Here is a 17000-nt window from a genome sequence, read left to right as displayed (position 1 = left end):
TGGCACTTATCAAGTGTCAAAAATCAAACTTACAAAAATTAGTGAAAGTAGTGAAAAGAAAACTGCCCATATTTACAAAAAGATATCTACCAGAAAACACAATAAATACAGTCGGCCCTCCTTATCCGTGGGTTCCGCATGCGCGGATTCAACCAACTGCGGATCGGGAAAACCTGGAAGTTCTTTCTCCAGCACTCGTCGTTTGAGCATTGTTCACCTCGCGTTTCGTTCGGTCGCTACTTTGTTTCTGTGAAAAAATGGCTCCTAAAAGCAATTAAGTCGTCAAAGAAATTCCTCAAAGGCTAAGAGGGAGCATAAAGTGCTATCTCTTGCCGAGAAAATAGAAATCTTAGATCTTTTGAAAAGTGGCATGTCGCTTGCCAAAGTGGTCCTCAGCCCTCAACCTCCACAGATCCTGACTTTAGTATTATTGAGCCTCCTCCAAAGTATCCTTATTCCCTAAACAATACAGTGTAACAACTATTTACACAGCATTTCCACTGTATTAGGTATTATAAGTACTGTAATCTAGAGATGATTTTAAGTATACGGGAGGATGTGCGTAGGTTATATGCAAACACTATGCCATTTTATATAAGGGACTTGAGCATCCGCGGTTTTGGTATCTGCGGTGGGTCCCGGTACCAATCCCCCACGGATAAGGAGGGCCGACTGCTCCATACAAGTTTTGCCCAGTGTGAACCCCTGGCAGCTTGATATCTCTCTCTTCTCTCGCTCTCTCTCTTCTCCCTCCCCCCACCCCCCCACCACCACCACCAAAAGTGATCTGCATGGTTTATTCGGAACCAGATGTACCACCTTTAGTTAACTTAAACTACACATGAATTAGAGTATAATGCACCCCACAATGTAGTTACAATCATATTACAAAATAAACAAGTATCTACCTTCAATAGAGTATACAAACAATATTTATGCAATTATACATCCATATTACTAAAGGAATGGGATTTTCCAAAGTGTATGGTGGGAAAGGCATCATAAAGCCAACCTGAGCACATTAGGCAGGTTTCGGACCCATTATGGCAATATACCAGGGAAGACATTGAAGCGCACACAAGCAGCGCAACGACAGCAGAATGACCAGGCAATGCTTGTGTGTGTGTAAATGCACATGTGTAAGGAGCACATTTATTAAGCGCTCTCTCACATACCTATATATAATATCTAGTTATTCATTGAAGTAAATTATTTCACTGTTTCTTAAGACTGAGGATTGAAATGGTAAAATAAGAAAGGCAACAACTGAATTTGTGGTTTCACTGGTGACAAAGGTGTGAACAAATACTCTGTGACAAGGACAAAAATTTCTAGTGGTTGCATATCTGCACTTACTCACAGAAATCAAGAAATTGCTTTTGGTTGCTGTCTGCTCCTCTGCAAAGTAAGGGATTGGGGTTTCAGCGTTACTTCAGAGTTACTGATTAGAAGGGAACGTCATCCTTTTCTCACACTGTTTTCATTACAAAAAGATGTTGCACCTTGTTCAGTGAAGTATGATTGAGTTTCCAAACACCTGCTAAGTATTTAGTCTGGATGGTTCAAGTCCCACTGCAGATACTGAAGCAGGTAGAGGACCATAAGATGTAGGAGCAGAATTTGGCCATTTGGCCCATCGAGTGGTCCGTCATTTCATCATGGCTGATCCATTTCCCTCTCAGCCCAGTCTCCTGTCTTCTCCCTATATCCCTTCATGCTCTGACTAATCAGAGATCTATCAGCCTCTGTTTTAAATGTACCCAATGATTTGGCCTCCACAGTTGCATGTGGCAACGAATTCCACAAATTCACCACTCTGGCTAAAGAAATTCCTCCTCATCTCCATTCTGAAAGGATGCCCCTCTGTACTGAGGCTGTGCCCTCTGTTCTTAGACTCCCTCACCATAGGAAACACCCGCTCTACATCCACTCTATTGAGGCCTTTCAACATTCGAAAGGCTTCAATGAGGTCACCCCTCATTCTTCTGAATTCCAGTGAGTACAGGCCTAGAGCCATGAGACACTCCTCATAGGGCAAGACTTACAATCTCAGAATCATTTTCGTGAACCTCCTTTGAACCTTATCCGATGTCAGCACATCCTTTCTTACATAAGAGGCCTAAAATTGCTCAGAATACTTCAAGTGAGGCACAGTCAGCCCTCCTTAACCACGAGGGATTGATTCCGGGACTCCCCGCGGATACCAAAAAAAGTGGATGCTCAAGTCCCTTATTCAACCTGTCTCAATATGGTGGACCTTAGGACCCAGCGGAACTCTAGACCTTATTTAACCTGTCTCAGTGCGGTGGACAGTAGGACCCGGCGGCGGAGCTGAGTCCGCAGTGTTACTCTTCATGAAAGTAATCACGATCACGATTGAAAACAAAGTAGAAATAATAAAGCGATCAGAAAGAGGTGAAATGCCATCGGTCATTGTAAAAGTGTTAGGCTACTTCGGTCAACGATCAGAACAATTTTAAAGGATAAAGTGAGAAAGGCCCTGCCCTGATGAAAGCTACAATTATTACTAAGCAGCGCAGTGGTTTAATTACTGGGTTTTGGGGTTTTGAGTGTTTGATCCTCCACATCAACCCGGTACGGATGGAGAACGCACTCGATAGCGGTCTGTCACTGGATCGAACTCGGGAACTTCCATTCCCGAGCTCGGCGCTGAAACGTATGTTCTTAAGTGTTTTATATGCATAGAAAGGTAAAATACATACTGTATACTGAGACAAATGCTTGACGAACTGATGCTAAATAATACTGGATGTACCTGTTCCGACTTACTTAGTAACAAATCTTATTGAATTTTTTGAAGAGGTTACTAGGAAAGTTGATGAGAGTAAAGCAGTGGATGTTGTCTATATGGACTTCAGTAAGGCCTTTGACAAGGTTCCACACGGAAGGTTAGTTAGGAAGGTTCAATCGTTAGGTATTAATATTGAAGTAGTAAAATGGATTCAACAGTGGCTGGATGGGAGATGCCAGAGAGTAGTGGTGGATAACTGTCAGGTTGGAGGCCGGTGACTAGTGGTGTGCCTCAGGGATCTGTACTGGGTCCAATGTTGATTGTCATATACATTAATGATCTGGATGATGGGGTGGTAAATTAGATTAGTAAGTATGCAGATGATACTAAGATAGGTGGCGTTATGGATAATGAAGTAGGTTTTCAAAGCTTGCAGAGAGATTTAGGCCAGTTAGAAGAGTGGGCTGAAAGATGACAGATGGAGTTTAATGCTGTTAAGTGTGAGGTGCTACATTTTGGTAGGACTAATCAAAATAGGACATACATGGTAAATGGTAGGGCATTGAGGAATGCAGTAGAACAGAGTGATCTAGGAATACCGTAGATTCCGGATTTTAAGCCGCTACTTTTTTCCCACATTTTGAACAGCTTTGAACTCTGCGGCCTTTAATACGGAGCGGCTAATACATTATTTTTTTCATGCCGCCAAAAACATTTTGCCTCGTAACAGTAGACCAATAAAATTGATGAGTAGTTCACAGAGGTCCAATGAAATTGTACGATAAATCAAGCGCACTTTCACAATTAAATTATTGTAAATCAGTCATTTGTACTCACCCTCATCAACATGGAAAACACTCGAAGAAAAGCATTGTGCTGCCTTTATGGCAGTTATTTAGTTTATAATATTTTCGCTTAGTAATTCATTTGTTAGTTAAAGTTAGAAGTGTTTTAACTATATTTGTTTTCTGTACTACATCGCGGGATGCTATGACGTCACACCCGGTTTCGCCGCGTCTTGTGGGAAAACGCCGGTTTGCGATAAACGGGAAGGCGGGGCGGAGCGGCGGAGCCAAAACGCTGCTTTTAAGTTAAAGGCGATCAATAACTTTTCCTGGTAGGCTGCAGTATATATATTTTTTACCAGTCGTTAGGAGATATTGGAATGTTGTTCAGTAAAAAAGTATACGCAACGTATATTTAAAAGTAGCCGCATTACAGGCACGGTTCGAAAAAAAGCATTTGCAATATGTATTTGTTTATGTTACCATATGGATTTAATTAAAAGTTAAAAAATCCTCACGTGTAATATCTTTCTGTGTAAATATCTCATATTACAACGTGGGACACCTGCGGCCGAAAATCCGGTGCGGCCTAAAATCCGGTGCGGCCTGTACAAGTACAAAATTGATTTTCTTTCTAAAATTAGAGCCAGCGGCTTTTAATCAGGTGCGCTCTGTAGTCCGGAATCTACGGTAATTGCGCATAGTTCCCTGAAGGTGGGATCTCATGTGGATAGGGTGGTGAAGAAAGCTTCTGGTATGCTGGCCTTTAGAAATCAGAGCATTGAGTATAGGAGTTGGGATGTAATGTTAAAATTGTACAAGGCATTGGTGAGGCCAAATTTGGAGTACATTCGGCCCTCCTTATCCGCGGGGGATTGGTTCCGTGACCCCTCGCGGATACCAAAATTCGTGGATGCTCAAGTCCCTTATTCAACCTGTCTCAGTGCGCTGGACCTTAGGACCTGGCGGCAGAGATCTGAATTCGCAGTGTTTCTGTTCGCAAAAATAATCACAAACACGATTGAAAATAAAGTGGAAATAATAAAGTGATCGGAAAGAGGTGAAACGCCATCGGTCATTGGAAAAGCATTAGGCTACATCAGTCAGCAATCGGAACACTTTTAAAGGATAAAGTGAGAAAGGCTCTGCCCCTATGAAGGCTACAGTTATTACTAAGCAATGCAGTGGTTTAATTGTTGGGTTTTGGGTGTTTTGGGTTTTTGATCCTCCACATCAAGCCGGCACAGTGGAGAGTGCACTCTGGAGCAGTCTGTCCCGAGTCCCGAGAAATACCGTTCCCAAGCCCGGCACTGAAACATACGTTCTTAAGTGTTTTATATGCATAGAAAGGTAAATATATATACTATATACTAAGACAAACATTTGACTAACTGACGCTAAATAATACCGGATGTACCTGTTCCGACTTACTTAGTAAAAGAACTTCCGATTTTGTTCGATCCCGATCCACGATAATCCACGCACATCCTCCCGTATACTTTAAATCATCTCTAGATTACTTATAATACCTAATACAATGTAAATGCTATGTAAAATAGTTGTTATACTGCATTGTTTAGGGAATAATGACAAGAAAAAAAAGTCTGTACATGTTCGAACAACAAGTGCTGGAAGAGCACTTCCAGGTTTGCTCGATTCGCGGTTGGTCGAATTCGTGGATGCGGAACTCGCGGATAAGGAGGGCCGGCTGTATATCAATTTGTATTAGATGGAGATTTAATACCACTGGAAACAGTGGTGTGTTTCTTTTGGATCAGGTGTTAAATTAAGACTAACATTTTCTCTGTCAAGTAGGCATAAGTTGCCTGTAAAGTACAGTGGAGTTATTCTCGGTAGTCTAGCAAATATTTATTCCTGATCCAATAAATATAAAAGTAGCATTTTGAGGGAACTTGATGTTTGTAAATTGGCCACTTTAACATGACAGTGAATGCACTTCAGAAATATTTTGTTAACTTTAGAATTATTTGTGATATCCTGAAAGGGTTTCAAAAAGCATTATATAATTGCCAGTCTTTATTTTGGTTTTTATTTCTAATTACTGCTGAGCTATAAGCCGGTATTATACAGAGAATATGACTGGCTTCACATGAATATTTCCTAAATCCACATTTTGTAAAAATAAAGTGTTTGTGATATATTGGCTTCAATTTTATTCCTGTCTGTAGGTTACAGTCGATATTTCCTTCTTAGTAAATATTTTAAAAGTTACATTTTTAAAAATATTTCTGTCAGAAGTTTTGACTTTGCCTGCCCGTCCAGCTGTTGCTGGAAGGCAGTGGACATAAAACGAAACCTGGAAAGATTTTAAAAAAGGACATGCTACATAGCTCACATAAGCTTTCTGTAGCAATTTCTCTGAAGTCATTAGCAAGCACCATCCCTTTTGCACTGAATGGAAAACATAGTAGCCAATTTGTACACAGTACAGTCAATAAGCAGGAACCAAGATTAATGACCACCTGCAGAGTTCCTCCAGCATTTTGTGTGTGTTCTGGATTGCCAGCATCTGCATAAGTTCTTGTAATGACCATTTGATATGTTGTTAGTATTGATTGATGGAGAAATGCCTGCTTACTTTAGTGCCAGTACTGATAAGGCTATTGACTAATTTGAAGTTATTTTTATTTATTCATGTATTTGGAATATAGAAATGCAAGGCTAGCATTTCTTGTCCACCCCTAGTTGCCCTTGGAAAAATGTAGTGGCTAGTGCAATTGCTTTCTCAGTGCCAACAATTGCTGATTGGAGTTCAGTTCCTGCTGCTGTCCGTAAGGAGTTTGTATGTTCTCCCCATGACTGCATAGGTTTCCTCCGAGTGCTTTGGTTTCCTCTCACATTCTAAAGGTGAGGGTTAGGGTTAGTAAGTTGTGGGTGTGCTATATTAGTGCTGAAAGCCTGGGGACACTTGTGGGCTATCCCCAGGACAATCCCAGGATGCAAAACAGTCCATTTCACTGTGTGTTTTGATGTACTTGTGATAAATAAGCTAATGATTATCAAGCAGATCCTTGAGTTGTAGTGGTGAAGGAATTCCATAATGTTTTGAGGAGGAGTTACACGGAGCAACATTGAATGACTTAGAGTATATTTTGAAGTCAAGATGATGTGCAACTTGGAGGGGAATGTGCAGGTAATTTTGTTTCTAAGCATCCTCATCTTGACATTCTCAGTGATGGAACTCATGGTTTTGGGTGGTGCTGTCATAGTAGTCTGGGTATGTAATTGCAGTTCATACACAGTTGCAGTTACTGTGCATGATGGTAGAAGGAATATATGTATTAGGTGGTGGGTTTTAGTACCAAGCAAGTATATTGCTTTGTTCTGGATGTTGAATATATTGACAGTCATTGACAAGAACACTTCATGATGCTCCTAACTTGTATCTTGTGGAAAGGCTTTGCAGTAGAGCTATGGAGAGAGTGGTATCACTGAAATTGGCCTTTTGGTCCATTAAGTTTGTGCTGACCATCAAACACCCATTCTTACACCAATTCTACCATAGTCCATGTAATTCTCAACCAGAATGTATTACTAGTGTATGCACTAGAAGCAAGTTACAGTGGCCAATTAACAAATTAAAATGCCAGCCTTCACATTTTGGGGATCTGGGATGAAATTGGAGCACCAGAAAGAAATCTTTGTGGATATAAGGAGAATGTCAGAGAATGGTTACTTATTGCAGGATACCTACACTGGGACCTGGCTTAGGTGGCCTAGTACATAAGGTCAGCCCTCCCATAATGTTAGTGGGGGACTTTGTGATGATACAGGTGTCCCCTGCTTTACGAATGTTCGCTTTACGCCACTTCGCTTTTACAAAAGACCTACATTAGTAACCTGTTTACGCATTACAAAGAGGATTTTCGCTTTTATGAATATTTCTCCCATATAAATTAATGGTCCTTCGCTTTACACCATTTTGGCTTAAGAAAAGTTTCATAGGAATGCTCTACCTTTGTAAAGGGGGGGGGGGGGGAACACCTGTAATGCCCTTGAATGTCAAGTGTAGCTAGGTAGAATTTCTGGCTGGAGATGAGCAACAAATAGAACCATCTTGGTTTTGTGCAAGATACAAAATGTAACTATTGGATTTGTTTCCCCTACAGCCCATTTACTTCAGTTTTGTCATGACTTCTTGATAACACTCGTAGCCAAATGTTGCTCTGATATTCTGAGCAATTACTTTCACTTCTGCTTCAGAATTCAGTTCTGTGATCAACAGTTACCAAAAGCTTTGAAGGAGCTTAGAACAGAGTGATGCAAAATCCAACGTGAGCATTGTTGAGCTGGTTATTAGTAAGAAGCTGCAGCTGGATACCTAAGAGCTGATTATTAACTACAGGACAAAGAAACAGGAGATCCACAAGTCATTTCTCATCAGGGGACCAGAGGTAGAGAAGGTCCGTAGCTTATCAGTGGATCTGTCCTGCAACTAACATGCAAGTGCCATCACAAAGAAGGCATGACAGCACCTACAATTTCTTAGAAGTTTGGTAGATTTGGCATATCACCAAAAGGTTTGATAAAATAGATATACAGTGGAAAGTATCCAAACTGGTTGCATCATGGCCTGGTATGGAAATGCCAAAGCCCAGTCTACAGAAATGGTGGAAATAGTCCAGTCCATCACAGGCAAAGCCATCCCCACTATTGAGCACAGTTACATGGCGTGCCGCCACAAGAAAGCAGCATCCATCATAAATATTAAGATCTTTTCTTGCTACTATCATCAGGCAGGAGGGACAGAAGCCTGAGGTCCCTCACCACCAGGTTCAGGAGCAGTTATTGTTCGACAACCATTAGGCTCCTGAACCAATGTGAATAACTTCACTCACCACAACTCTGAACTGATTCTACAACCTACAGACTCATTTTCAATTACTATAACTCGTCTTCTCAGTATGTTTCTATATTTGCACAATTTATCTTCTTTTTCATATTAGTTGTTTGTAAGATTTGTTTGTATACTTTTTCATAAATTCTATTGTATTTCCTATTTTCCTATGAATACCTGCAAGAAAATGAAACCCAAGATAGTATATGGTAATATATATGTACTTGCATAATAAATTTTTAATTTGACCATTGATGACACAGCCATTACTTTGTGATGATTGAGAAAATATTGATTAGTTTATAACGTTTCAAAAACTAAAAAAGACAAATGTGATGGTTTAGTTATACAATTAAAAAGTGATGAAAATTGTTTAGCTTATAATGCAGGTGTTAAAGCTGTCTCCTGACTCTTGCATTATATTAAGGATGCACTGTAAATTAGAAGCGTCTCATCATGGTGACCTTATGCAACTTCCATTGGACAGTTTTTAGATGCTTCAGTTTACAAATACTCTGAACAAAATTGATAATCTATTGTAATGATGCTGTTTTCTCAGTTAGTTAATGAGAGAATTAACTAATGCTAGTAATGAATATTCTGTTAATCCATAAAAACACAAAATGCTGGCAGAACTCAGCAGGCCAGAAAGCATCTATGGGAGGAGGTAGTGACGATGTTTCGGGCCGAAACGTCATCACTACCTCCTCCCATAGATGCTGTCTGGCCTGCTGAGTTCTGCCAGCATTTTGTGTTTTTATTTATTTCCAGCATCTGCAGATTCACTCGTGTTGCCTTTGAATTCACCACTGCGAAGCCTCTTCCAGTGAATTCTGTTAATCCAGTTGTGGGCAAGCAACACTTAAGATTTAAAAATGGGTAAACGTTTAGAAATCACAGATTTTAAAAAAAATAGCCTGGAGATCTGTATGGAAAAATTATTCAGTCTATTTCCATGGAGGTTAAGATTGTCTGTGGGGATATATTAAGAGAATAAACTCAATTTAATGGTGTTCATTTAATGAATTCATTTATCTTCCAAATTACAAATGTAATTTTTGACAGTTGGACAGTTAATAAGTTTAGTAAATCAAATGGATCTGATATTTTAGTAATGTACTGCATCTCTCTGTACAGTGTAGATTTTAATTCCAAAAAAATTAACTAGAATTCCATATAGGTAACAATTATTAGTGAGAATTTTAATTTCATTTCCAGCAAACAAAAGGAGCTTGTTTGCTGTCACTGCTTCGCTGTCACTAAGATGTAGACACCATTAATCTGGGTGTTTTGACTCGATTATCCTAGCTCTGAACCAATGTTTTTCTCACTTCATATTGTTAATGTTGCACTTGTCTGTTAGATCTATATCCAGCTTTCTCAACTGAATTCTTACTTTACTGGCCCCTGTACTCACTGATAAGAAATGCTTTCTTTTTCTTGCACTGCCATCTTTTTGGAACTGCTGTCATTATTCCAACTCAATACTGCCCTTGAACCTGTTGAACTTGCAAGCTAATTCTCCTTCCCATCTTTGATCGCTCTTTTTTCTCTGTGATCCTTGATCTTGTCAAAATGTCAAATTCAATCTTGTCTTGCTGACAGCTTCATTTTTGAATCTTTTCCCATCTGATTTTTGTCTGATTCAGTACTACAGCAGCATAAATCAAAATTCAAAGTTAAATCCCACATGGTTGTGATTGGGACTATGAAGCATAACATAGTCTGTTATTCTCCTTGACCTCTCTGTAACCTATGAATTGTGGATTACAGCATCTTACTCAAAGCCACTCACTTTCCTGGCTGAGTGGAACTGCCTTTTGTTGGCTGCATTTTCACTTACTGGATCATAGCCTGAGCATTGCTATGGTGGTTTCTCTGCTTTTCCAGTCATGTCTCAGATTTTCCAAAAGCCTATACTGGAATTGTTTCTCAGCTACTGTCTATTTGAGAACTCAGCTGAAGATGAGAGGCTTTGCATTTCAACAACTCCAAGCTTTGCATAGAGTAATAGAAAAGTACAGCGCAGTAACAGGCCCTTCAGCCCATCTAGTCCATGCCAAAACCATTTAAAGTGCCTACTCTCATCAATCTGCACCAGGACCATTGTCCCCCATACCCCTACCATCCATGTACCTATCCAAATTTCCCTTAAGCGTTGAAATCAAACTCACATGAACTACTTGTGCTGGCAACTCATTCCACACTCTCATGACCTTCTGAGTAAAGAAGTTTTCCCTCATGTTTCCCGTAAACTTTCACCTTTCACTTTTATCCCATGATCTCTGGTTGTCCCGCTGAACCACAGTGGAAAAAGAAAAGCCTACTTCCATTTACCCTATCTATGCCCCTCATAATTTTGCTTGCCTCTATCAAGTCTCCTCTCAATCTTCTATGTTCTAAGGAATAAAGTCCTAACCTATTCAGTCTTCCCTTATAACTCAGGTTCTCCAAATCTCCTAACATTTTTACCTCTTTAAACAAATTGGGTGACAGTGTACTATAAATCCATATATTCAACTTCTAGTACTGAAGACCTTGTATTTCTCTATTTAAGCATGAGTGCATCTGAGTTAATTTTGATTCAAAAATTATTAGTTTTTTTTTGTTGCTGGTTGGCATTCCATCCTTTTCCAACCATTCTCCAGTTGAAACAAAGCACTTACTGCCCTGGTATCCTTTTTGTTCTCTAACGTGCAGTCCTCACTTTCCGTACATGAGCAGTCTTTTTCACGTCTCACCACAATTATTGCTTCAAAATTGAGCTAACTGAGCGAAGCACTGTAATATCAAAAATATTGTATAAAGGAATGAATAACTTTGAAATGGGGCTTTAGATTACATGTCTCTGATTGTGTTTTCTACCTTGACTTTTATACACAGACTCATCCATCAGTGAGGGTTAAAGGAACAGAGCATAACTACAATCCAGTTCTCTGCCAGGATGAGAAGTGTTCTGCCAATTCTAAAGGTAGCCACATGCACTGTCCCTTTTGTAGCGTGACTGAAGCCTACCAGGATCCTGTCATCTTGAGAGCACATTACAGAGTTAAACATGTTGATAAAGGCCTTGATTTTGCAGGTAAGGTAAACTCCATAATTGCACTTTAGGACCCCCAGATGTCTGTCTCTATTAATTCCTTTGAAAATTGTTGAAAGGGATGATGTCAGTGGACCATCCAAAGCATGGCACTGCATTGTTAGGCATCATAAAAAGTAAGTGAAGATCCAGGAAAAATACAATATCTATAAAAGAATTATAGATATTTATTTATTTATTGAAAATATAGCACAGAATAAGCCCTTCCAGCCTTCAAACCATGCTGCCTGGCAACCCCTGATTTAATCCTAGCCTAATCATGGGACAGTTGACAATAACCAGTTAACTTGTCAACCAGTACATCTTAGGATTGTGGGAGGAAACACACATGTTCACGGGAGAACATACAAACACCTTTCAGGCAGTGGCAGGAACTGAGCTTGGATCAAAATCTGGGCAGCACGGCAGCCTAGCTGTTAGCATAGCACTATGAAAGCACCAGTGACTGGGGTTCAATTCCACCGCCATCTGTGAGGAGTTTGTGCATTCTCCTAGTGACTATATGGGTTCTCCAGTTTCCTCCCCCATATCAAAGACGTGCGGGTTAGTAGGTTAATCGGTCACCTAGGTGTAATTGTGAGGCGTGGGCTCATTGAACCGGAAGGGCCTGTTACTGAGCTGTATCGCTAAAACAAAACAGTTTGTGGAACAAGACAAAGCTTCCTGTTTTTCCCAGCTAACTCCTGGGGGGCAACTTATGCTTACAGGCTCGGCATCTAATAAATAAAACAAAGTGTTGGAATTACTCAGCAGTTTAGATAGGGTCTGTAGGGGGAGGAGCAAAATTAACATTTCTGGTCAATAATGTGAGCAATTCCTACCCTATATGTTACACAGAAGCAGTGTTCCACAGAGCCTGTTATTCAGGGAGCTTCCTGTGAAGCCATGGCAGGTTGTATAAGAGAGTGGAGGTGGTGGATTAATTGAAGCAGTTTGTTTAATTTTATTCTTCCATAATCAGTATTTTGGACATGAAAGAAGGATTCCTTAAGGAATTTGCAATAACATGTACAGTGGCAAAACTAAACCAAAACGTAACAATTGCCCTAGCCTAGAGTTGTTATTCTTGAATGACGTTCCCCCAGCTCCAATGATTGTTCCAAAAGTTGAATCCTTTATTCGACCCTTTATTAGCAATTAGCAAACATACAATCTTGAAGTGATGAAACTTAAACGTGCCCAAATGTAAGCTAAGCATTATTCAGCAGTTAGCGAAAGATATTGCCTCCACCGGTCCCAAACTATAAACTGCAACGAAATAAGCAAAAGTATAAACAAGAATACATAACTTAGTCCCTTCACTTTACCACGCCTCCACTTGTAATAAACTCGTAGTGCCTCCACTAGTTACCGTAATAAACATGCAACAAAGAATACAATGTAGATAGGGAACAGATACATGCCTCCTACAGATTCCATCATGACATCTATTGTGCAATTTGCATTCTGTTGAGTAGAAAGTAGACAAGTAACAGTGAAGGTGTGAGTCATCTTTAGTGGTATACTTGTTTTTTTTTGGAGAAGCCTGTTGTACAGGTGTTTACACTGTAATTTAAAAATTTGTATAAGTTAGAGGAGGGAGTGTCTAGGGTCCTTATACCCTATGTGCAATCGTGCTAACTACAACAGTTGGCAGATGTAATAAGAAAACACAAAACAAATGTTTTATTATGTCTTTTATTTCTCTTCTGAAATATTTTTAACATTCATCTGTAAATCCTAATGTAATATGTCTGTGATTTTCCCCATTGTTGATATAGTTGCCCTTTATTTTTTTGCCAATGTCAGGTTCTAGTTAAACTACCTGATGTCTATTGTTGCTGAAAAAGGATTAGGTAATAAATTGTAGCCATAAAATATCAGATTGCGGCATCAAAGTACTGCAGTTCAGTCGTCATCCTTATTGCTTGTGGTGGCAAATACTGATTTACTATCATCAAAACTTTGGACAGTGGAACTTCTTAAAAGGGGTGGAAAGGGATGTGTAAATTGTAACATTTTTACTACACTGTCCCCTGGGTATTTGCCACCATTTATAATCCACCGGTCTGCATAATTTCTGTGAAATATCCATGTTTTCTCCCCTGTTGTTGGAAGTATTTGTATAGTAGCAAACTTGATCATCTTGGTGGCTATTTAATGATCTCTTTATATACTTAATCTGTATTATCCCTGATCAGTTCTCTTTAAAACCTGTAGTAATTTATGTAAAGATGAACCTAATTGAGGTATCACAACAGAACATTGACTGAAAATAATTGAATTCTGGCTTTTCAATACTGTATTTTTTCCTGAGATTTTAATTTTAAATGTTTTAAATAGAGTGCCTGCCTATGAACTTTACATCTATACAGATTGCAAGCTGGGTTTGCACAAGTTTCATAATGCCTTTGCATTTGCACTGATCTATTTTGGCATTTTAGCTTCAGGCTTAGGATGCTTAGCTTGAATGTCCTGTCTGGGAATGAGAGAGGTCAGTGCATGTAATACATATTTTACATATTATAAATTTAAATGCCTAGAGACTAGAAAGGAGAGTATTTCTAAATTTTAACATATAAATAGAGGCTTGAACATTATCATCAACTGAAAGTCCTCTTGACTATCTGGGGATTTAATCTAAAATAGTGTGGATCTATTGCATTTGGAAAGTTCCTCACTCTATTCTTTCAGAATTTGTATCAGGCTTGACTTCACTACCAATTTGGTGGAAGTTGATTCATACCAATACTAAACTTGTAAGTTAAATGTACTTTTGTATCATCAGCCATTTCAGATATAGTTTAGAAAACAAATGGTTCATTAAAATTGATCATGCCAGTAATTCCAGTATGCTTAACATCTAAATGATCAGGCCTCACATATTTTCTTTAGCGCATCATATCTTTCTTGTTCTCTGAACCATTTGCATCTGATTATTAATAACCCTTTTCCTTAAGGGCAGAACAGGAAATTGACTGGTTATTGTAGAAGTTTCTTTTGCAATTTCCAATTAGAGAGTCTAATTATCTCTCTTTGATTTTCAATGACATTACCTGTACGTTACTCTGCCGTTAACATCCTGGGAGTCACCCAGGATCGATCAGAAAACCAACTGAAACAGCCAGATTAATAATGTTGCTAAAGGAACAAGTCAGAGACTTTGTATACTGTAGTGAGTGACTCAACTGGTAGTACAAAAGTCTTTCCATCAACTCTGTGGCAAAAGATTGGACTGTGATAGAATTCTGAAATAAATAGAGAAAGTGGACAAAGTATTCAGCAGAAAAGGCAGTGCAAGGAGAAAGAAAGGAGGTTAACATTTCCATTCAATAACTAGGCTAATCAAGATGCTTTCCACTTGCCCACATGAGGACAACTCCCACAACACTCAAGAAGTTGGATACCATTCAGAATAAAACCGTCCACTTGACTGTTAATTCATCTACTATCCCAAAGGTTCATTCACTCTGTCACCAATGCACTGTGGCTGCAATGCATGCAGTCTAAAATGTATTGACACAATCATTATACCAACAGCACACCCAAAGGATGCCTGCATACTACCATGTTCCTGTTTTCCTCTGAATTTCTCACCACCCTCATTGTTGCTGGGTCTAAATTCTTCACCACAGGGACTGCTGTGGCTCAAGAAAAGGTTCACCACTGCCTTCACTTGGGCATTATTGGGATGCATTATAAACGCTAGGTTTGCAAGTGACATCCAGATTTCACAAAATTAATAACTAGAAGACTTGAAGTTGAATTTTCTAACAATTGCTGAGAAAGTAAGAAAGGACCAATCAGCAAGCAGGAAGTAAATGTTATCAATAACCACCTAACAAGCACGTAATAGTAAACCAGTGAAGTTACTTGAGGTACTTTTGAAAGTGCTTTTCTGTAGTAATTCAGATTTGTTGATATTAAATGTCTTGTAAAACCTTCTTTTAGACTTGTCTGTGTTTAATATTTCTGTAATAGTGTTTTCCTCTGCACTCTTAAATTTGAAGCCCTGGTTTTCATGTGTGCAATTTAGCTGTCAGTCACTTTGAAACAATATAGTGCCTTAAATATGTTCTGATTTTCTAATTGGATAAGCACAAACCATTCTCTCTTTAAATCTTATTACATCCCTACCTCAAATATACAGGTTCTGGGTATTTGCTTTGTACTGTACATCTCTCAGGCAGGTATTACTTAGACTTTTAAAGAGCAGTGCCCCGAATAATTAAGATTGAGCATTCTGGATAATATCATGTGACAAGGCTTGTTCTGGCTTGTTTCTCGTTGCTTTGAGGAAATACATAAATTTATGACAAAGAATCATGGATATGCAAATAAATGCTTCATAATGTGGCATATTCTGGCCTGAAAGCTCCCCATTGTTCAGACTCTGAATTAAAATGCATCGAATTTTCTTTCAGTGGCTTTTTTCTTAACCTCTTAACTACACTAAAGCAATCTAAATCTCATTAGCCATTGTCTTTTAATCAAATAATTGGAGATAATTTAAGTTTGTTAAGTGTTTATTAATACTGTTTGTAAAACTGTTAATTTCTTTAGTGACACCTTTTTTGACCCTGTTTCCAGGGATGGATGAACAGACATCCTAACAGTAATTTTAACTGGTTATTAAAAGCATGCAAAGTACAATTTTGAGAGTAAAGATTCCCAACTAGTTTTCAAATGTGAACTGTCCACAAATCTGCCTTGGGTTCAGTATGCATTTCTTTTGTGAAGACACATCCTAGTTTCTGTTTGGATGAGTAAGGTATTACCTTGCAGTGTTCACTTAAGGAACATACATCCAAGATCACATTTGGCTTGGATATCTTGGAGTCTGCAAGATTTAATATTAAATTCAAAAATTTCAGGTAAACTCTCCCTACCCTCTCCAAAATTAATTTAAAAATTTTTTTTCCTCATCTGTCTCCAAGGCCAGTTTTAAAAAATAACTGCTATCTTTGGTATAGCCTGTGTCATAGTCTCTTTCTTCACTCCATTATCTGCTTCTCTGAGACTTAAAACATTCTTCTCACTTTTCCAGTCCTGTTAAAGGTACCTTGACCTTAAACATCAACTTTTTTCTGTACCTACTGATGTTCTTGACCTCCTGAGTGCTTCCAGCATTTTCAATACAATTGTAAATGTTTACCTGTGTTCAGAAAGGAACTTTGAGTTTCATAATATGAGGTTAAAAGATTAGCAGTTACATATTCATATCTCATACTGTCAGGTATAATTTCAGATGATAAATTCTGACTAGCATGCAAGTATAATGACTATACCTAAATTGCTTTTTGGGTATACTGCATCAATTTTTGTGCTTAAATTTTCACTTTATACTATTAGCCTCAGCAACCTTTCCGAACGTATGTTCAATAATCACATAAAATTTGTTGCTTCAAAACAAAACTTAGCTGATCAGAATGCTTCCAATTAATGTTTGCTTTCATTTATCATTGAATCCAGCATTTACTTCAGCACTTTTCATGATGCAGTTTTTGCTTATTGTGAGTAGTGAGG

The 17000-nt window shown here is 38.8% G+C and overlaps 1 protein-coding gene across 3 annotated transcripts in view; it reads left to right on the top strand.

Moving 5' to 3' along the window:
• The window catches only part of LOC140738432 (uncharacterized), an 83037-nt gene that overhangs the window by 20982 nt on the left and 45055 nt on the right, over window positions 1–17000 (top strand). The window contains exon 2 of one of the 3 annotated variants that reach the window (XM_073065714.1): window positions 11279–11366. The exons of 1 other annotated variant lie outside the window; for it this stretch is intronic. In XM_073065714.1, the coding sequence (XP_072921815.1) occupies window positions 11279–11366 (88 nt within the window). Of the gene's footprint in view, window positions 1–11278; window positions 11478–17000 lie in introns of all 3 variants that reach the window. One more of the 3 variants, XM_073065713.1, reaches the window with a different exon arrangement.

Source organism: Hemitrygon akajei, chromosome 14 (assembly GCF_048418815.1).
Source record: "Hemitrygon akajei chromosome 14, sHemAka1.3, whole genome shotgun sequence".
Classification (NCBI taxonomy): domain Eukaryota; kingdom Metazoa; phylum Chordata; class Chondrichthyes; order Myliobatiformes; family Dasyatidae; genus Hemitrygon; species Hemitrygon akajei.
Note: the sequence above shows the minus strand (reverse complement) of the source record. Positions and strands in the feature narration are given on the sequence as shown.